This window comes from Amblyomma maculatum, chromosome 2, assembly GCF_055883805.1.
Source record: "Amblyomma maculatum isolate TAMU_Amacu chromosome 2, ASM5588380v1, whole genome shotgun sequence".
Lineage (NCBI taxonomy): Eukaryota > Metazoa > Arthropoda > Arachnida > Ixodida > Ixodidae > Amblyomma > Amblyomma maculatum.
Window position 1 is genome coordinate 1255934 of NC_139345.1, and position 21423 is coordinate 1277356.

General features: G+C 45.0%; 1 protein-coding gene across 1 annotated transcript in view; it reads left to right on the forward strand.

The window, feature by feature from the left end:
- LOC146197806 (techylectin-5A-like) overlaps positions 1 to 3356 on the forward strand; it is a 30309-nt gene extending 26953 nt beyond the window's left edge. Inside the window, exon 6 of the mRNA XM_084593028.1 lies at positions 1612 to 3356. Within this exon, the coding sequence (XP_084449154.1) occupies positions 1612 to 1925 (314 nt within the window). The 3' untranslated portion in view covers positions 1926 to 3356. The remainder of the gene's footprint in view (positions 1 to 1611) is intronic.
- The last annotated feature ends 18067 nt before the right edge of the window (positions 3357 to 21423 follow it).

The window sequence follows — 21423 nt, forward strand, 5'->3', positions numbered from 1 at the left end:
CAACTCGCAGGCGTTGGGGATGTTCCTACGCCACGTACTTGAAGGCACCCGGGTTGAGCTAACGCAATCACACCATGGACATTTATCATCTGCTATCTTTGCGTTTCCATCGACAGGCCTCTACACAGTTCGTGTTCCTTACTCTTTCTCGCTCTTTCTATGTCTATATCATTTTTTCTTTTCATTCTTCTTTACGATGTTCACCGTGGCGGAGTTAGGACACTGCCAGGTGGCACATGCAGTTCTGGTATACCTGGACACAACATCGCGTGTCCCATCTGGGACCCTGTCTCCTTCTCTTCAGAAGATAAATTAAACGGCTTTAGAAATATTTAAAATACTTCACTATTTTTATACGCATTCTTCTGTAAGTACTCGAAATTTAACATTGTGCTTTTTATCGACTCTCAGCATATTGGGCTTTACATAACTTTACACTTTACATAACATTTGAATCCACGGCTGTCGTTCTATGTTGAGCTGCAATTAGCACCAAACAAGCGTGATTTTGTTACTGTCTCTGTCACCGCCAAATTTTGCTCTGCAAACCCTCAAGGGATCGTTGCCTTCCGCGACGCGAAAAAAAAATTGTAATGAGAACTAGATATGCTCCTACTCATTTCGTAGGCATTATTTTTTCCGCACATTTAGAGACGAATACTTCACTGGCGTACACAACGGTGTTGAACAATATACACGAGTAATTTTTTTTATAACAACTGCCGGTGACCAATACTCTAGTCACCAATAATGAGGTCACATAACAGGAACTCGCTTTATTCAGCTTGTTAACATTCGTGTTCAAAATGATTTCTTAACATGCCGCTTTTGAATATGACTAACCCTAATTAGTAAAACTTCACTTCATTTCTGAACAGCTTGCTGAAGTCCAAATTTATTTAGCTTACTTTGAAAATTTACACGTTCCAGACGCCAACCCAAAGGCTGAGCTTCATATCTAGCAGTTTCGCGTTGCTCTTGCTGCACGAATATTTGGCATGAGATGTTTATTCTCTACGAAACGCATTTGAAGCCGTCATACTTGGATGCGTCCCAAGTGGTCGTCCCATGAACCGTAGACACTGTTCACCACTGTATTAAGGCGCAGCGCAAAGACCCTCTTCGACTCTGTTACGCAGACTGCAGGAGAACCAAATCATATTTTCGTATTATTAGAGAGATTTAGCATACCGTGATCCGCGATCCGCCACCATGACACTCTATCGCTCGTGGGCGGGGCGTTCAAGCTGATTGGTTCCGATGCGCCAGGTCAATGTGCCGACATCAAGTATGTGGCGCCATCTATCGGCATCAAAGTGATCTGGGCATGCGCAATGGAACGCGCGGTGGCGATCCATGGTAGCGGATCGCGGATCACGGTGTGCTAAATCTCTCTATTGTCTAAGGAAGTGAGCAAAATTCTCGCCTACTAGTTAGCCGCGAATTTTTTTCTTTTTTTTTCTGTTTACTCACTGCTGCACTCTACGAATGCATGGCTGTAAAGTTACCAATAGCCATTGCTGCTTCTTTCTCTGCGTCGAAAGCTATATCTCATCCTCCTGCTTGTATGCAAGGTCGGTAAAGGTGTCCTTCTTTCGTTCATAAACACAGGTTGGGACGCCTTCACCGTCGACGGGCAGAACTTCTCCACCTTCGACCGCGACAACGACCAGTGGCCACAAAATTGCGCGGTCACCTTCCGCGGCGCCTGGTGGTACAGCGCTTGTCATGCTGCCAACATGAACGGGTTGAACTTGAACGGCGCTCACGACAGCTACGCGGACGGCATCGAGTGGAGCTCGCGTGGTGTCGGCGTTCCAGGCGTCCAGTACTACTCGTACCCCAGCGTCCGCATGATGATCCGACCGGCGGGTCTGCTCTTGGACCGGAGAAGCAGCCTCGCTACTTCCGTGCCTTCGTCCTAAGAAAAACTAGTCGGGCTCTAGAGCCTCGCTGTGACTGCATTTCAATACTGACAACTCTCAACAAAGTTACGATGCATGTTAGCCAAATTCTATTGTGCGATATTCTCGGTTTTGTAATAGTATCTTCGGTCACTTACTGTAAGACTATTACGGTCCTCAAGATGAGAATAAGCCTTGTACACTCCATCCAAAGGTTTTGAGCTTCGACTATAGGGGTGGGGTGAGGTGTAAGTATCCCAGAGCACTGCCACAAAACAGACCGTATGGCCTGAAACTTTCTGACCAACATTGTACGTGTCGATACGCAGACATGAGAGCTCAGTGATTTGTGCATGGTTACAAGTTCAGTTTTCAAGCTCGAAGGTAATTCATCTCTTGGTCCTTGTCCGTGCAGTTTCAACTAGCTGCAAGCACAAGGAAGAATCAAAGGTTCATGTCCTGTGCTTTCTTCGACAAGAAAGAAAATTTCTGCGTCCTATAATTTTAGGTTCCAATGTATAGGAGGCTTTAAGATAAGGATAGCCGGACAAAAAAAATTACTTTTATGGTCATTGAACGTTATGGTAGTGCGTATATCCCGAGTGAAAATATTATAACAGAAGCTCCAATTTTAGGACTGCAACTGCCGAGTTCACTAGATGTCGGCGAATGATCTTGAGCTCTTCACAAGTCCCCACCTCTTCTTCTTCTCCTTAATCTTCTGAGTGGGGATAAAGATATTTTCTTCTTGACGCCGTACCTGTTTTTTTCTTTTTTTAAGCCTCTGAGTTGGGTAAGGATATCTTTAAGAGGAAGTTCGCCGTGAGTAGGCGAACGATTTTCAAGGCCTCGCAAAGTGAAACTAGGGCTTCATCGTTTTGGTGGTGATCTAATCAGTCCACGTGAAGTGCTTTCACACTTCAAAAAATAAGCATCGGAGCGAAGTGGATCCGAACCGTTCTGGTTCGAACCCGGATGCTGGTGTTCAGTAGCCATGCCTATTAACCAATGAGTCCCCGCGGCGGGTGCTTTCGCTCGTTATATATAACCAGGTTCAAGTGAGGTTAAACCTCAACCATTTCTATAATGGGCTGATTGTTTTCAATTTATAATGTACCCTGCATCGCCGAGCAGGGGAGTGGACTACACTTATAGCATCAGGTTAAACAATTTCAACATAAAGCAATAAAAGTGCTACCAGCTTTCATGACCAGAAAAGAAAAAAAGCAGTGTAACTACACCTCGCTCAGTTCAAAAATAAAAGTGTTAAACGCATTCCATTTAGCGAACGTTTTCGGGGTAAAATAGAATTTCATAACATTTATTTTGCATATAATTTCGCGAATCATATTTTTGTGGTCCCTTTTCACCTACATATAGTGGGGAAGGGGGCGCGTAAATATAAGTTTGCCTGTCGATTTTTGTAAGATTATAATAAACGAAGTGCATCAGTTTCAGCCTATGTTTTCTTTAGCCGTTCCGCCAAAACTTCTATTCCGGTAGTATTTCTCCTCTGAGTGACGCTAGCGTAGTTGGATACTGCATTGATATGAACCAGTCTGACTGGTTCTGTATACGTTCTAATTTACCGATTATGTAGCGTTGATGGGGATCCAATACGACACTATGCTACCTCCTACGCAACGGAGTACACCATCTCCTAGTGCGATCTAATCAGCGCATCAGAAGCTGTCACCTTTAATTTGTGAGGAGCATTACGAAGTGTCCGGTTTACTGAGTTAAAAATTCGACTTGTTTTATTTGCTATCCTACTGGTGTATTCATTGAATGCTAGGTCTTAAGAGAGCAACGCCTAAGTATTCAATGTTCGACGTTTATTCCAGCCATTTACTTCCCATTTCATGCGAACTAAAATTATTCACCGCCTTTTTTTTTTTTTGTTTCGACAATGTTACATGATAACATTTCTTAGTATTAAAGTGTAGCTCCCAAAAGTGGTACCATGTGCCTGTGTTGGTGATATCCTCCCGGGCAAGTTTTCTATCCAACCTACTTAAAGTAGCCCTGTAAGCTACGCAATAGTCAGCAAATAATTTAGTATTGTTACGGGTCATTCCCAAGGCAAGAGTCTCATTTCAAAGTCAGGAGCACCCTCTAGACACCAGTGCACACCAACATAACTGTTTCAGGTTCATCGTCTTTCTTCCACATAGTGTCCAAACATCCTCGTCTGGCGACATCTTCAGCTACACCGGTAACACTACCCCCCGGCCGCGGGACAAGCACTGTCCCGGTGCTTGCTAAACCGAGCAGCGGGAACAGTAGGGGGTTTAAGACGAGCGAAGTGGACAATTTGTGTGGCTTGGGCAGAGAAGTCTAGCATGGGAGACAGGGGCGGGATCTTACGACTCACATTACTCACTTGCTGCAAGACGTGTTGAGGACCCACGTAACGAGACATCAGTTCCTCGCACAGGCCCACACGACGGACCTGGAGCCAGAGGAAGAAAAGGGAGCCAGGTGATTAGTGAACGTCTCAATTTTGATGGTTGCAACGGCGTTTTGGGCCGTCTTGGGAAGCCGTGAGGCGATCCTGAGCAATGTTCCAGGTGGCGTCGGCGCAAGTTATGCCATCGAAAGCAGGCACGGTTTTCGGCAGGCAGCAAACTAAAGGCTGAATCGGGTCATGGCCAAAGAGGAGGTTGTATCTTTACGGGGTGAATTGTACGCAAATGTGACGAAAGGCAAATTGACGTCCAGTCACGATGGTGGTCAGAAACTTACATGGACAGCATGTCCGTAAGCGTCCTGTTAAGGCGCTCAGTATGGCCATTCATCTGGGGATTGTATGCAGTCGTGAAATTGTGGCCAGTAGAACATGACCAGAGCAAATCGTTAGTAACTTCAGCAACTAACTAGAAGTCTCAATACTTTAGCAGTTGGCGGGAAGCGCCGTGAAGCAGGATGACGTCGGGAAGAAGAAAATCAGCGACGTCGGAGGCACAGCTGGTGGGTATAGCTCGCGTCATAACACAGCAGGTGGAGTAATCAGTGGCCACCGCAATCCATCTGTTCCCGGAATTCGATGTCGGGAGAGGCCCAAGGACGTCAAGACCTATGCGCTAAAATGAGCCAGGAACAACTTCGAAGGGTTGAAGATTGCCACTGGGCTGAAGCTCTGACTTCCTCCGATGCTGGCACAGGCAACAAGCTGCAATGTAGCGACGGACAGAGCGATAAAGGTCTGGTCAAAAAAAAAATTCGTCGGCGCTCGCTATCATACGTACATGACACACCAATGTGCCCTGTGGTAGGGGCGTCATGAAGTTAGGCCAAAACAGTAGAGCACAGATGAGTAGAGTAGGGACAACGAGCAAAAGGTCCGCACCATCTGGGCGCATGTTGCGTCGGAATAATGTATCATCACGCAGCACGAACATACTGACGGCAGTATTGGAGTTATCGGTGCGCAGCTGTTCGATAATTGGTGGTAGGGAAAGGTCAAGACTCTGTTCGGCGCCGATGTGCAGAAAGACCGTGATAGACAACATGTAGTCGTCAGCAGTACGGTCAAGTACTTCAGGAGGATCGACTAGCTGGCAGAATAAACATTCAGCCTTGATAGAACTGGCCTGACTTGCAGACGATAATAATAAATGGGTATTCCTGTAAGCGCTAGGCCCAGCGACGTGTGAGCCTGGTAGGGTCCTTAAGTGACGGCAAACAACACAAGGTATGGTGACCTGTAACTACGCAGAAGGGCCTCCTAAACAAGTACGGGCGGAACGCAATCAACGCCCAAAGAAGTGCGAGGCATTCTCGCTGGATGGTTGAATAGTTGCGCTGGGATGGAGATAGCAGGCGGCTGGGATAGGCGATTACACTGGAGGGGTCATGCTGTTGCTGGGCAAGAATAGCGCCAATGCCATGGCTACTGGCGTCGGTTCGAAGTTCCATTGGTGCCGAAGAGTTAAAATGAGCCAGGACAGGAGGAGCGGTGAGGGCCGAAATCAGGACTTGAATGGGGCGAGCTTCATCTGTGCCCCAAGAGAAAGGCGCGTTCTTCTGAAGGAGAGCAGTGAGCGGACAGAAAACGTTGGCAAAGTTCTGGACGAACCGTCGAAAGTAAGAAAATAAGCCGAGAGAACTCCACACATCAGTTGTGGAGTGCGCAGTCAGGAAATCACGGACGGCACAAACTTTACCAGGATCAGGCTTGACTCCTGTGGCGTCAAACAAGTGGCCAAGGAGCTTAATCTGGCCTTGGCCGAAGCTGCATTTTATTTAATTCAACTAGAGATCAGGATGGCGGAAGACGGAAAAGATCGTAGAAAGACGGGCGAGGTGGTGCTCCTGACTTTGAAGTGCGACTCTTGCCGCTGGGATCGTCTCGTAACAATATGAGGAGATATATTATTTGTGATATCAAACGGAGTTGACCTAGTTGGTACATACTGAAGGAAATAACGGCGCAGAGACGAGGGCATGTATGTATGTATGTATGTATGTATGTATGTATGTATGTATGTATGTATGTATGTATGTATGTATGTATGTATGTATGTATGTATGTATGTATGTATGTATGTATGTATGTATGTATGTATGTATGTATGTATGTATGTATGTATGTATGTATGTATGTATGTATGTATGTATGTATGTATGTATGTATGTATGTATGTATGTATGTATGTATGTATGTATGTATGTATGTATGTATGTATGTATGTATGTATGTATGTATGTATGTATGTATGTATGTATGTATGTACCAACTAGCTCAACTGCGTTTTATTGAACTTTATTTCTTGTACATTTAGTCCTGTTCCATGTGTTAGTGCCGTTCTATTTGAGAACCAGGCTGTATTGGCTTCACTAATCGCTCTGCGTACTTTCAAGGCAAGGTAGCCTCCAAGCATGCCAGACGAGCGTTGTGCCCGGCTGAGGTTCGCATGTTGCAGGTTCGCAGCGGGCTGCTTCCGTCAAAGGGCCACAGCCGCAGGATTTGCCGGATAATGTCATCCGAGTGATGGCTACAGCATCGCTTCTACAAAGATTGCCTCTGGGTAGCATATCCGGCCAGGATCAGCATCACGTCCGACATTTCCGTGAATGGTGCGAAGTGGCGGATGGGCACACGGATTTTCTTTGGTACTCATCCCGCCCTTGGCTGTCTACAAAGAAGCATAGAAGTACCGAAGGGAAGCTGCTGGAGTTGGATAGGCAGCGAGTGCCAGAGAAGTTCTAGAAAGCGCTGAAGTTCAGACGAAAGTTTTGTTTCCAGCTGACGCTCAATAAAGAGGGAAAACTATCACTTGGAAGGTCCATCTCGCTCGTGTGTAAATAAATACAAATAAGTCCAAAGCAATAATGGTCATGGCCAGAAACAAACAGGTGCGTGTACCGCAATATATATCGCTCGGTCACTCATTCATTGATATAGTTGACAAACCTAAAATTCTTGGCGTAACATTTTATATGCGTTAAGATGCAGTGAATTACTTGAAGGCCTAAGTGGATTTGGGGCTGAAGTGAAGAATATTACCAACGCACGCGGACATTGTTAACACTGTCGCTGACGTATACGGGATGCCGCCCTTCCTACATCTCGTTGCCTCCCTGTTCTGCTCAACACTGTACAACTTTCCTATAGCAACAGTCACCGCACACATGAACACCCATTATCAAAGACCAAAAAAATACTGAAGGGTGCATGGAGCAGAGCATGACCAGTCGGTAAATTATTTAACTGAAAACAATCGCATATAAGGTAGACAACAGTTTCTTCATGTACACAGTTGCGTGAATTAACTTTTTCTGTCCCTGCCGCATCCATGTGTAGCGTGTTCGGGCGGCTCCACTCGGTAAGCCTTCGGCAGACGCGGATTTATGGCTGAAACCGCCTTCTAATTTATGAGCAGGCGGTTGGGTGGGCGATGAAAACGGTTTTATTTGATCCATGTGTTTTTGCCCTTTTCCTTTTGAACAATATGGTTCCTTGTGGCTTTCCTATACATAAAATTTCTCGGTCGCTGAGGGTTCCAACCCTACCGCAAAAATCCGCCCGTTGTCTTCGGGTAGATGCTTCGATGCCGTCCTTGCGAAATTCCTTCAAGTTTGTTTTGCTGCTGAGTCCAGCTCATTTGACAGGACCCATATCTCGATACAGCCAGGCCAGGTCGTGCGTGTGGCTTAGTCTTTAGTTAAGTCCGATCGTTTTATTTTACTTTCTGCTAAAACTAAAAACTAGCACTAAAAGCTCTAGGATCATTTTGAAAAAAGGCTTGGCACCTAGTAAACGTAGCAATACAGGGGAATTCAACGCAACAGCAGCGTCACAAAATATAGCAATACATATGAACGCACTGCGCAAGCCAGAAAAATATTTATCATGCGAAAAGAAAAATCACGAACTTCCATCCCATAAAAGCAATAAAACATGCAGGACAGAAATAGATTTTTGCCTTGGAACTTTACTTCGATGCATCCACCAGAAAACATAACATGCGAGTCATTTTGCTATAACTTTATTAAGTGATTTATGAAATATTCACAATATCTTTAAAATTTGCTCAGAAACGAAGATCTCTAAAAGAGAGAAAATGTGACCACTGCTATGTCACATCTGTTGAACAATCTTTGTGCTCGGATGCGTTTGAAAGGCCCGTTAATATCGAGGTTCAGCATGCTCGGAAAGAATTGTTTGCGTCCGTATACACAATTCCATTACATGTAAGTTTCGAAAGAATTCCGAATGTTAAAACAATGTGGCCTCTCAAAAACCCTTTTTGTCCACCAGAACAGTTACGTTTTCAGTGCTTTCTCCGTAGCCTTCGAGGTACTGCACTTGGATAGAAAAGACCTTTGTCCAAAGGGCGGTCCATCTTTTGCGACCGAAATCACACCGGTGTCTTTAGAAGCAATGGAGCCCGCATCAATTGTGCTGGCGTTACCGAAGATGTTCCTACTTGCCCTCGGCCCTGGTAGCACGTGTACATACCTGGCGTCTCACAGCCTGGGTTCGCGCCTCGCAGTTTTCAGAGCTCGGCACAGCAGGACGGTGATGCACTCGTAAAATGTCTGGGCCGGCTTAACGTATATGCTGCTAAAACTATCTCCGCTTTCCAAACCTGAGCCGCTCGCGGAATCGCAGTTCCTGCCTTGCTATACCCAGAGGTCACGACCTCGCGGAGCCATCGTCAAGCGACTTTTATGAAAGCCGAAAGGCGCCGCAGGGATGCCTCCTCGAGGGGAGGCTGACGCATCTTGACCTTCACGGCTCCTTCCCGTGCCCGGGCACCTCTGCGCCCATGCAAGCGTTGGCGTACGTATATGTGCGCGTATTTCGCCTACACTGACCCCACGCAAGCAATTTAACTCGCGGTATCGTCCTCAGCAGTAAACACTCATTTCACTGCGCTGCCGCGATCGGTGAGCCTGCATTGATGCCCTGGTATAGAAAGCTGGGGGATATCAATAAGAATGGAATTTATTGTATAATACGCCGTACTTGTGCAAGGACAGTGCAGAGAAAGAACACGTACAACACAAAGCAAGACCGAGGAGCGCTTTCCTGTCGTCTCTCTTATACACCTTTTGTTTTCGTTTGGAGCTCTAGTCTTAGTGGGGAGTTAGCCAAAGCTCCCGAGCTTTGCAACCTAAGCTGCTAGATCTCTTTTTGCTGTACTTCGTTCAATCTGCGGCAGAAAAATAGCATGGAAGATACGCAGTCTTTCGCCACGCCTTTTTCGTTTGCCGTCTAAACGACGCATATTTTCTTGTTTCACTCACAACTGCATTTTTCGCTGAATACCGCCCACCATTACTGGAGGCTCGATAAGAAAAAAAAAATGCAATGCACGAAAACTGTTCTCGTGGAGTTGGCAAGCACTCCTATTTTCTGAGCTCACGTGGTTTTGTTTTTTTTTTCTTCGCATCAACAGCGTTCACTATTATAACATTGGGGAAGCATTAACCGGGAACTTTTTTTGTGGGCCGGTTGTTTGAAATTGAACTGCTTTCGTCACTTTTATGCGTCGTGAACGCAGGTCATCGCCACTGTGCACCGCAGTGTCGTTAACCGCGACACGTTACTGATGCAAGCCCGCGGATGTCATTGCCTTCGGGAAAATGAACCACTCGGTAATGTACAATCTGCACAGCTGGGGGTAATTCTCTCCTGAAGCCCTCATATATCTCCGTCGTTATTGTGACCGAAAGTGAATGCACGCACCACTGCACTGTCTGCGCAGCGCGAAGAATGAACAATCATAAGTTTTTTCTAGTGTGGCATGCAGCGCAGCTCAGCTAGGCTTTGACAAGCAACAAATGTATTTTGGCCGCTTGCACCGAAGAAGACTGTGTTCATGTCATGCTCATATAATTTTACTTCGGTGGTTCTGGGAACCATTACTAACAAACGATGCAATTTCCTGTTGCGTTAAGAGGTTACAAACTACCGAAAAGTCATTATTAGCGAATACACGAAACGTTAACATGGGTGTGCGTTTACATTCATTCCGCGCTGTTCTCGTTAAATACCTAATTAATATAAACGGTCGTTAGGGTTGTGCTTACGGCTTTTGCCTGGCTCCCCACAGTACGTTAAGGTATTGCACGTTCATGACTGTACCTTTTCAGGTAGATGTCAGTCCTTTTGATCAATATCTGAAACGTGCCGATCCCTTCCCTAGCAAAACTACTTCTCGGCGGAGCATTGCAGTGAATCAGCCGCAACAAACTAATTAACATTCTGTTGAGCGTTTTCATAAGTGCGTTCGCATGCGCATCTGCGACACTCTAAGCTCTCCAGATCTGCAGCTTGCTGTTTGGTTGTTTTCGTTAGGAATGCGGAGCCATGCACATTATTGTCTTTTTTGGCGCCATCAGCTAGCAACAGCCGACAGTTTTCACAATAATTTGAAAATTAATTAAATTCTAAACTGCTTAGTCATTTCTGCTTGCAGCTTGCTACAACGGCTGCCTGGGCGTGTTGGTTATCCATTAGTGAAAAACAGCGCAACAACAACGAGACACACGAGAGGCAAGCGCTGCTGTTTGATTGTTTTCGTTAGAAATGCAGAGCCAAGCACATTATTGTCTTTTTTGACGCCATCAGCTAGCGAGAACAGAAATTTTTCACAATAATTCGAAAAGTAATTAAAATCTAAACTGCTTAGTCATTGCAGCTTGCTGTTTGTTTTCGTTAGAAATGCAGAGCCATACACATTATTGTCTTTTTTGACGCCATCAGCTAGTAAGAGCAGACAGTTTTCACAATAATTCAAAAAATAATTAAAATCAAAACTGTTTAGTCATTAAAACAGCTGAAGACTACGAAAACGATAGCAGCACACACATAAATTTTCTGTATTTATGCACCTCTTTTAAGTTTATGGGTTGGGCAGCTAACCGACTTGGGCGCATTTTTCACTAAATCCTCCTTTCAAACACCACAATAAAGCTTGAGGCTAAGCGCGCGCAAAAATACGTTCGGCAATAAACAAAAGTGGATGTCTCGTCGATGCCCAGAACATGAATGCCCGTTTGCGTATTCTGAGAATGGGCACACAAGAGGGTGTCAACTGAAGTTTTCCGGCGAAGCGATGTCTACCGCGCTTTCGGAGACTATGTAGAATTTGGAAGCAGAATAAGACTTCACTGTGCAGGCATGTAACTCGCAGATCACTCTAGCAATCTACGTGCAGTCGTATGGGCTCGTGTACTTCCCATCGCTGTTAGTGAGATAGTAGTGCACCGCACCGACAACCTGCGTTTACAAGAAAGAAACGTAAACGAAACCAACTTCCACCATATTAAAAAGCGGATGGATGTGGAGCTTATACCAGATTAGGACGAGGGTGATATCACCACACCGGTTGGTGATATATGCATGTCTTATACGAAGAGAAAAACAAAACAAAAACTTGAGAAATTAACATGAACAACTTGCTGGTGATCTTTCTCTTTTTTTCTGTCTGTGAGACAGACAAATGAGCGATTAGATGTAAACAAGAAAAAAGAAAAAACAAATTGAAAAACAAAGCAAAAAAGGTGCACGGACGTATAAAGGGAACGGGACGTGAGCTATCTTGCAGCAGGTTTTATTTGGCGAAGAGATGACAGCGAAGAAAAGCAAGGTATATGTAGTATATATACCTTGAGTAAGGTATATGTAAGCTCTCTTCACCAAATAAAACATGTTGCAAGGCGGCGTAAATGATTGCAGAAACTTGCGCTTTGCTCACAAAACGTTTTGAATTGCATTGCATTTCAAAACACCCAGTTTATGTTGTGACTTGAAGTAAACATGGTTTTGTCACGTAGTGTCTCCCCCCCCAAAAAAAAAAATACTGCAAGCACCCAACACGGCCTTCTGCGTTAGCCTCAAATTTACAGCACTTGCTTCAACGCAGCAACTGTTCGATCCACTGATATGCGCTAATATGAAGGCAGTTGTTATCGCAAAAAGGTTACTAGCACCATTATGCGAAAATCCGTCTAGCATTGTTATCGCTGCTGTAGCTGGCGCTGTCGACACTAGATGATACCCATAAAAATGTTGGCGAATGAGACGGCTGGAAAATGGGAGCCGTAAACTAAATTGATCGGGACTCCGATTCGAGTCAAGGCCCTCTGCTCTCCAGGTGGGCACGCAGCGCATAAGCCGTCATGGGCAGTTGGGGCAAGAGCGTTAAGAGGGCATGTGATGAACGCGTTATCTTCCAATAAGCCTGCTTGAAAGGCTTTAATGTGTGACAACAAAATTTAAACCTGTGTCATTTAAATTCATGCCGCCGTGAATGCATTTATAGAATAAAAATATAACAGCACCTGTTCTACAAAATGAAATTAGTGAGTATACGAGCCATCCATTAGAATCAGCAAGTGACACCCGAAGAGCAATGGAGTCAAAACAATAAGCTTAGCCCATTCACGAAGCCAGAGACAACCACGGCTTCATCTTGCGTTATGAGCCTTTATTTATTCGTTTTATGTCAACGGCGTATTACATCTCTGGATGTTAATGCTCAGGTTTTCAGCGAAAATGTAGTAGTAGCGACCATTGAGTCTCCGCGATCCCGTGATCTCACCTTGAGCATATAGGCCTTGTCTCGCGCCTCCTGCTAGCTCCACCGCCATCAAGAGTGCGGCGGAGTCGGAAAAAGTGCGCCACAAAGCACCATTCAAGCAAACATTCTGCAGTGACTTGTCCAGCACCTTGCAAGAGTGGAGTCGCCAGACACGACGTAGAACATCAGACATGATGTTGTACGGCTATAGGCATATTCTAGGCGTACCTTCGTACGCTTAGTGCTGCGCATACGCGCTGGGCCAGATACATATACATTACGCGCATTAAAGAAATGATGAACTTCTTGGAGAGTTGCACCAAACACGCTGGACGGCAAGATACATAAAACTACGCCAACGCACATGTCACATCATAGGTCCCTTGCTGAAAAGCTCCATAAGACATGCGCACAGTCATCATTCATTCAGCGTTGCAGCTGCATATCAAGTATAATACACCACTTGAAAACCCACGATGAGAAACAGAGATAACTTATCATCCACATTACCACAGGTGCAACGTTATTCAATTTTTTACGAGTTTCTCGCCTATAATCTCCTGACTTCGGTCAGTCGCTATTAACAGAGGTTGATGTGTGTTCAAGGCATCACCTATCAACGATGGATAAGTTGGCGCTATAGAGCTCTATGAATAAAGCAAGGCTAAATATTCTACACGTCTGTGTTTTTCTTAGATCCATTTTCGCGGCCACAAACCAAACCTGTTTGGCTTCAGAAATAACCGTAATATTTTGCTTCGCATAAGATTGAGTCACTGCTCAATAGTTAGTGAAGTAACCGTAATATTTTGCTTCGCATAAGATTGAGTCACTGCTCAATAATTAGTGATAAAGAAATCTTCAGCCTTTAAAATTGCTTGCCAGAACATGACAGTGCCCATGCACAGTTTCTATGTCTTCGCAGCGAGCTAGTGATTCGTAGCTTGCATTTTAACGTTACTGAAAATTTATCGCTGATTATAGTAAATTTTGTCTAGCGTGTAAAAGTTCTCTCCCACGGTGAAATTTATTGGCATTGCAAAACAAAATAATTACAATACTAATTTACCATTTATCAACATCACACACATCAGGAATTTTTTATACTTTCCTCGGTTTCAGGAAATCATTTAGAGTCAGTGGCGCATGCAGTAATACACTATCACATTCTGTGACAGTGGCCGCAAGAAGCATCCACGTCGTTGTGAGCTCGGCAAATTCAATTCACTCAGATTTCTACACGTGAGCAATCAGCTTTCCTGTGCGGTGAGGTTTTCTGTATAGTGTCAGCGTAATCACATTTTTGGGAAGTAACTGCGCTTGGTTGTCTAGCCAGAGTTGATGTGCACTCAGTTTACAGCAACTTGCCATGCACTACGCTGTCAGCTCTACATTTAACCCGCTTAATCCTCGACTCAATCACGATATATTTAACCAGGCTTTCTCCATTCATTCTAAAGTACAGCAGGTCAGGGTACGAATCTTGTATCTGCGTGGGCTTGACACTAAATTCGCCTGCCTCACTCGCGTGAGACACGCGCACACTGTTTAAAAGCCGATAAGAAAAGCAAAGCTGTCATTAGGCGCAGGCCCAAGTATTAGGCGCGTGAGCGCGGTACAGCGCAAGAAACATGTAAAGTGAAGAAGACTGGTGGTTGCGTGCCTAGTTTTCCTAAAATCCTCTCTTCTTCTGCTGCATTGGCGAAATCCTTGGATCTTTTTCTGCAATATTGCAGAAATACTGCAGAAGACACGTTTTCATCGCCAACAAACCCGCCGTAAACTCGGAAGCAGACCTACGCAGCGTGCGTTTCTGCGAGCGCCGCCGGCTGCCGATCCACACTACCGGAGCGACGGTGGCGCCATCTCTAGGTTGATCTCGCGGCGAATGCTCCACGTCGAATTCGCATTGTTCTTTACGCGGTCGACTCACGTATTCCTCAAGTGGTCCGAAATGTGGCGCCCAACTTTGGTCGTTTACATCAATGGCAGCAAATTCTTTACGTAATTAAACGTCATTTTGTCATCATGATGTAATGCTTAGGCGTGACGTATTTCCCACCACACAGAGACAGCCAACCAAATTTCAGGAAGCATCTCTTGGGAGTGGGCAGTTGATTTCACCCCATTCGTAATGCAAGCGTAAGTGCTTTCCTCTCTACCATCTATAGGCTCCCAAAGCACCACGCGGCGGCGCTGCTGCTCCTGATAGGAAGCGCCATCTATGACAAAAAAAAATAGAAACTGGGAATATGGGGGCTGCGCCAGCCGCGCGTTCTCCTTGCACCGCCGCACTCCCACTGCCTTCCGAGCACGTGCATAGCTCTCGCGCTACACCTGAGGCTCGTCGCAGAATGCCGTCAGCGGCGCGACTTGAGAAAAATCTGCTTGCTTCACTTTTATTTTCCGTAAATCGAAATTGAATAAGGTGGAGAAGTTAGTTGACAATGTGTACTATCTGAAGCAGACAGGAAACAACTACGATAAATACTGGACGCGATGTGCGCTTCGGAAGTCAACAAACACATTGCAAACGCCGCGTTATTTATGTTAGTCATTTTAAACGATAGCTTATACAGCTCGTTCGCTCGGAAACCGCCGACGTAGTAGTAGTAGTTGTAGTAGTAGTAGCCGCACCACGTGTCGGAAATAGTTAATCGAGGGCTCCGTACAAAAAATGTGTCATTGTATACAAAAAATAATTTGTGGTTCTAGCGATCGATGATTGATTGACAGGCGGTGAAAAGTTTATGAAATCAATGTAATTAATTGATGAATAAGAGGAATAAAAGAGATGAAAAAATGAAAAAGGGGCTCCAAAGGTGTAAAGCTACTCAGAATAGAAAGCCAATGTTTGCGATGCCAGGTATCGCTGTATAAAATTAACAGTAAATAGAAAATAAAAAATAATAAACAGGAAAATAAAATTGTAAAGTGTAAAGCACCCTCCATGTGTTTATGAGGGAAACGCTATCACGTCATATACCCTAAACGGTGAAACTTAATTGTCTCCTAATTTGTGGTCGGTCGGTCGGTCGATCGGTCGATTTAACTATGGGTTTAATGTACCGAAGCGACTCAGGCTATGAGGAACGGCGTAATGGAGGGCTCCAGAAATTTCGACTATCTGGGGTCTTTTAACGTGCATTGACGTCGCACAGCACACGGGCACATTGCTTTTCTTTTCTCCTGCATCGAAAATCTAACCTTTAGTACATGCTAGAAATTCTGAACGCCCGATAAGCACTACGAATCGAAGCACTTAATGGCGCACTCGATCGATGTTCTGCGCTGCCCAATATAGAGATCACGCTTTATTTGTTTTCATGTGTCCTCCTTGTGTAAGCAAACGTTGTCTCTTTGGGATGAAAATTAACTGCCTGCTGGAGACATTTTTCTGTGGCAGGTATACCTATCAACTGAAAAGCCTTGGAAAGTAATAGACACGCGTTCTCCATTCATTGAAGTATTCCCCACTGAGTTCATGAGGCAGCGGAACGCTTAGGCACTGGAAAGATAGGCTAGAATCGAAGCTAGGCTGGGAAGCTAGCTCTGAAGAAGCTTGTCTCATCTATTTCTGTTCTCACGTCGTGTTTGGACTTGAATTTTGTGAGAATATGGGCTATAATTGCGATAAACTGACGTACAACTGGTTGTGAAAACGCAGTGTTTGGTGTCGATGGAGCCAAATCAGTGCATGTGATGCACACGCGTAAAGAGCTAGAGTGCAAACACATTCGCAACGATGTTAAGAAAATTTATAACTAGTTTTAAGGCTTTATGTTTCTTCGTATTCACTCCCTGAGAATTAGACAGGGATGGTAACAAACTTACCATTTGCTGAGGAAAGTTTGGGAAGCTAACAGCACCTTTAGGAGAGCGATAAAAGTCAATGCTAGCTCACAATTGCTTGTTCATAGCAGGCATAGACATCCCATGAAAAGTGAGTTGTTTTTCTAGCCGGAGGATGCCCTTGCAAATTTGGAACTTACGCTTATTTCAAAACGAAGCTGCCGTGGGCTTCATTTAAATTATTACGAAATACACTCATGCCCCTGTGGCGCGATAGTCAAGGCTTCGACCTCTTCGCCCTTGAGTTGGAAACGAATTCATGCTATAAATGCTGTGCTTCGGTAAAAATCAATGGGTCAATTAATTCTGAACCCATGAAAAATGCTTTCCGGCGAGCAGCAGTTCATATTTAATTTAGCGGGCAGCTTCCACTGTCTGAACGAACCGTTTGCCTGTTCACCTCTCATCTCACCTTTCATAGCTGGCGAAGAGACCACCATTCTTGAATGTATACCTACTGGATCAAATATATTATCTTTTCGTAGAAAGGCGTCCACTGAGAAAGCGCGTGCCAGGCGATGCTCCCCTCCGACTCCCCGCTCGGACTGAATGGCGCGTCATTTTCTGTGACCACGAAACAAGGAAAACATTTTACGGGGATTTGTCCGAAGAGTATACCTGCCTTTGCCAACTACAGCTCTTATATATTTAGAAACGTGCAATACCTTTCTGTTCAGACTTCCTTCGGGTAATTGCTACATTTCCAACAGAACTTCTGTAACACCTAGTATTCCCTTTAATTCGTTTTTGTTGGTATAGCATGATCCTAGATTGTTACTCAAATCTTCTGGTGCTGCATTTTTTTATGTTTTTGTTGCTACCAGTGCTACAGTAATATTCTGCTGAATGGTAATATTTCTTCGTTGCTGCGTTTAAAATTATGGACATCCGCGAAGTTCGTATATGTCATCTCGACATATCTGCATCGAGAGGTGACCAGTCCAACGCTACGATCGCCAATCTTATTAGGGGTGCAGCGCTTAACAGAAAATAGAACTCTTATCTGCAACCCACCGTAATATCGGTGGTTTGTACCAAGTATGCGTCACTGACAGCGCTCGTTTCGGCTTGACAAGTTTTTAGTGCGAAGCGTGGTAATCATCCATAATGTCGGCGGGGACAATCGAGGTAACTTCTAAGCATTACACAATGCTTTCAAAGAACAGCGTATCACAGCAGGCTACTAAAAGTACGATGTATTTAAAAGTTTCATTGACTGATCACTTGCGCATTACGTTCATTGGTTCAAACATGCGAAAATATGGCGAAAATTGGTTTTGTTCGGTTTGTGGGGTTTAACGTCGGGTTCTTTAACGTGCACTGATATCGCACAGCACACGGGCGCCTTGCTTTTCGACTCCTAAAAGCGGCGGCCGAGGCGGGATTCGATCCCGCATCCTTGGGCACAGTAGTAGAGCGCCCTAGCCACTGCACCACCCCGGCGGGGTAAATATGACCGAAGAATAATAAACGCAACTTCTGTGCTTTCCTTGTGCGGTTACAGCTTTAGGTTTGTTTTACCCGTTTCCAACTATTCCCTTTCATTTTTCTTCCTTTGAAACGCAAGGGCATTCGGGGCAGTTTAAAACGCGTTAAATTGATTTTTTTTTTTTTTTTGCGATTCAGGCTCAGAGAAAACTCCCGCGGTGTTGTAACTTGAAAGACATTCGAGATTTTTTTCTTCTCAGAGACGCGATCAATCATAGATATTAAAGATGAACGGGAAAAATAATCGATGGCGTGAATAATATTTCATGCGCGCGCTCAATAAGAAAGCCCTAACAAGAGTCCGCGCTCAAGTGTACCGCCGATGGCGCAATCGTTTTATCCAAATGTGGTAACCAGCAAGTCGGCGACGTTCACAAATTTTACCCAACTCTGTCAGCATCGCAACTGCAGCCGGTGCCACCATAGCCTAAAACTAACGTCAATTAGGATTTATCAACATCTAGCATAACCAAATGGCTCAAGCTGTATAACATTCCGAAAAATATCAGGCGACAGCAAATCGTCAGCTGGAATACTTTCTGTAGGTAGACAAATATTCTTACACCGTGAGGTAGACCAAAACATTGCACTGAGTACAAGAGGATCATTAGCATAACATCTATCTGCGTCAGTCACTGGTAAGACACCAGGCCTCGTATATCTGTTTGTGTCTTTATCGAAGTGTCGCTATCTCAAGTGACCTCGAGTCATCTGATCGAAACGCCTGAACCGGATGTTGAAACTACGGAACCGGAAGAGATGGTAACATCATGTTCTGGCTTTTCCACCAATCAGATGGCTCGAGGTCACGTGAGACATCGACACTTCGATAACGACGCAAACTCGGAATACGGACCCAGGTCACATATGATAAAAAAAATAGTGGAGATGAATGATGCAGAGAAGCATTACCAACAGTTTCTGACTCTAAAAAAAAAATCAAAGTGGTAAGCACTTTCCGACTGCTTTTGCGGCCTTGTAGCGATGACAGGCTTGGAGCAGCGCGAGCTTGCCTTCTTGCTTCAGATTTTCTGCAGCCCGCTACCTTGAATCACAGCCTACACTTTATGCATTAAACAAGATTGGCCCCATTATCCAAATAAAAAGTAGAGCAAAAAGAAACTCTCAAAGAACCATGTATGAAACTCTCAAAGCCCCGGCTAGCGCAACCCGGTACTATGTCAAGAGGATGTTCGCGTGGCCGCTCGTAGCTCATCACGTGTTGCGTATAATCCCAGCGAGAACATCGAATAAGATGAATGATTGCTTCAGCGTGCTGCTTGCTGCATCCAAAAGGTTACAAACACCTTCAATATGCGTATGAGAGGTCTGCGTGGCGTTGAAAATGTCAATGCACTGATCTTTCACAATATACCAAACATCACACCTCACTGCTATTGCGGTCACTGTCCAGGTGTCCCTTGAGACGCAACTGTAAGCGCAACTCCGCATGAGAACAAATAAAAAAGGAAAAGGCGCACTGTTATCCGCGCCGTAAAAGCATCCTCATAAACTGCCCCGTTTGTTGACCTGTCTTGGCTCCAGCATCGACGACGACTGTAATCTCGAGTTAACCACAAAAAGTCCCTCACTCAGGAGTGAAGAGCCCATTAGAAAAGGGTAGCCTTTTGATGAAGCGAAGCTCAGATGGTCGATGTCGAGTGTTCTCCGCCTCGTGCATCCGCCTCGTGCATCACCCGGGTCGTGGCAGTGCCTCGCAACATCTTTAAGCACTCAAAATGGGTGTTTTCAATCGAACAAGGCTGTTTCTGTTTGTTTATTTTGCTCTGGGCTAGCTGGTGGAGTTGCATCATTAGGGCGAAGCCTGAAGAGCAAAAAAAAGAAAGGGGTGTGTCCTGTGTCTCCCTCACGTCCCTGACATTTTTGCGCTTCAGGCTTCGCCATAATGTGCGGATCGCAGATCGAAGGGAATGCAACGGGGCGTATACGCGAATTGCATTAATGCGCACTTCTCGAGCTATATTTTCTCCCACTTCCATTTACCCGGATAATATTTCATAATTCCTGCAACGTGCTACCTCAATTCCTAGCTCCTGCATTACAGTATTCGCCACAGCCTGGCCTGTCTTGTTTTCCTGTTGTTTCACTTATTTTACCTGTCCGGACAGAGTTCAGAGCAGTCCTCATTGACGATGTGGAAACACTGTGGAAGTGGCAACGGCACCAGAGATGGAAGCGTTAAGCAGCGTGGGAACCAACGCTCACACTTGCGAAACATAACAGAATCAGCGCATCCAGAAGCACTGAATCGAAATGCTGAATTTCAGTGATACAGAAGCATCTTTTGTAAAGAATGCCAACGCACGATGTATATGGCATATGCAGGGTTGCTAAAAAGACCCCTTTTGCCCAGGCATTTAGCCCCCAAAAGGTGAAGGGACATTTGGATGACGCTGGAAATTAAGCCGGATGTTCAAACCGCTGCTGGCTACCGCCGCAGCAGGCGAAGTGTTGGTGCTCTGTGATAATTCATGAAGTTGATGTAAATTAAGTGCATACATAACGCAGTCCATGTTATTTTGCCTTCGACTCGACCCAACGCGCGATCATCAATTAGTCATTATCCTTGTTACGCAACCTATACCGAAGTACAAATAGGCCTGTCGCACTTGAAGAGAAATATAGCACAGAAATGGCCAAGGCAGGAGAACTTGTATGGTTTGGTTACAGCTTAGACTAATAAAAGTAAAGAGACATCAACAAATCAAGCAATCAACAAAAGTCAACTAGCTTTTTTGAACCTTACGCGCGAGCGAAAGTTGAAAATTCCAAACCTTTGCCACAAGAACGGCAAGAGCTCTGGTAGAAATAGATAATTCAAGAGACACGCACAGTGTTTCTGGGACACCTCAGTTTCACTGGGTGCAAACAATTAAACGATTTGTGCAGCATTTTCTTTTACGTCACCGAGTTCACTCTAAGCAAAGTCAAGTAATAGAAAAAAGAAACAAAGCGCGAGGAAAAAATGCCAAAAGTTTCGCGAGACTCCATTTCGCTTTGGCACCGTGCCTAAGGTCAAGTGAGGGCCGCTTCAAACAGCCAGGACAAAGAAGGACACAGACTAGGGGCGAGTGCTCGTCCCTGTCTGTGCTTTTCTCAGCCCTGGTTGTTTGAAACGCTTG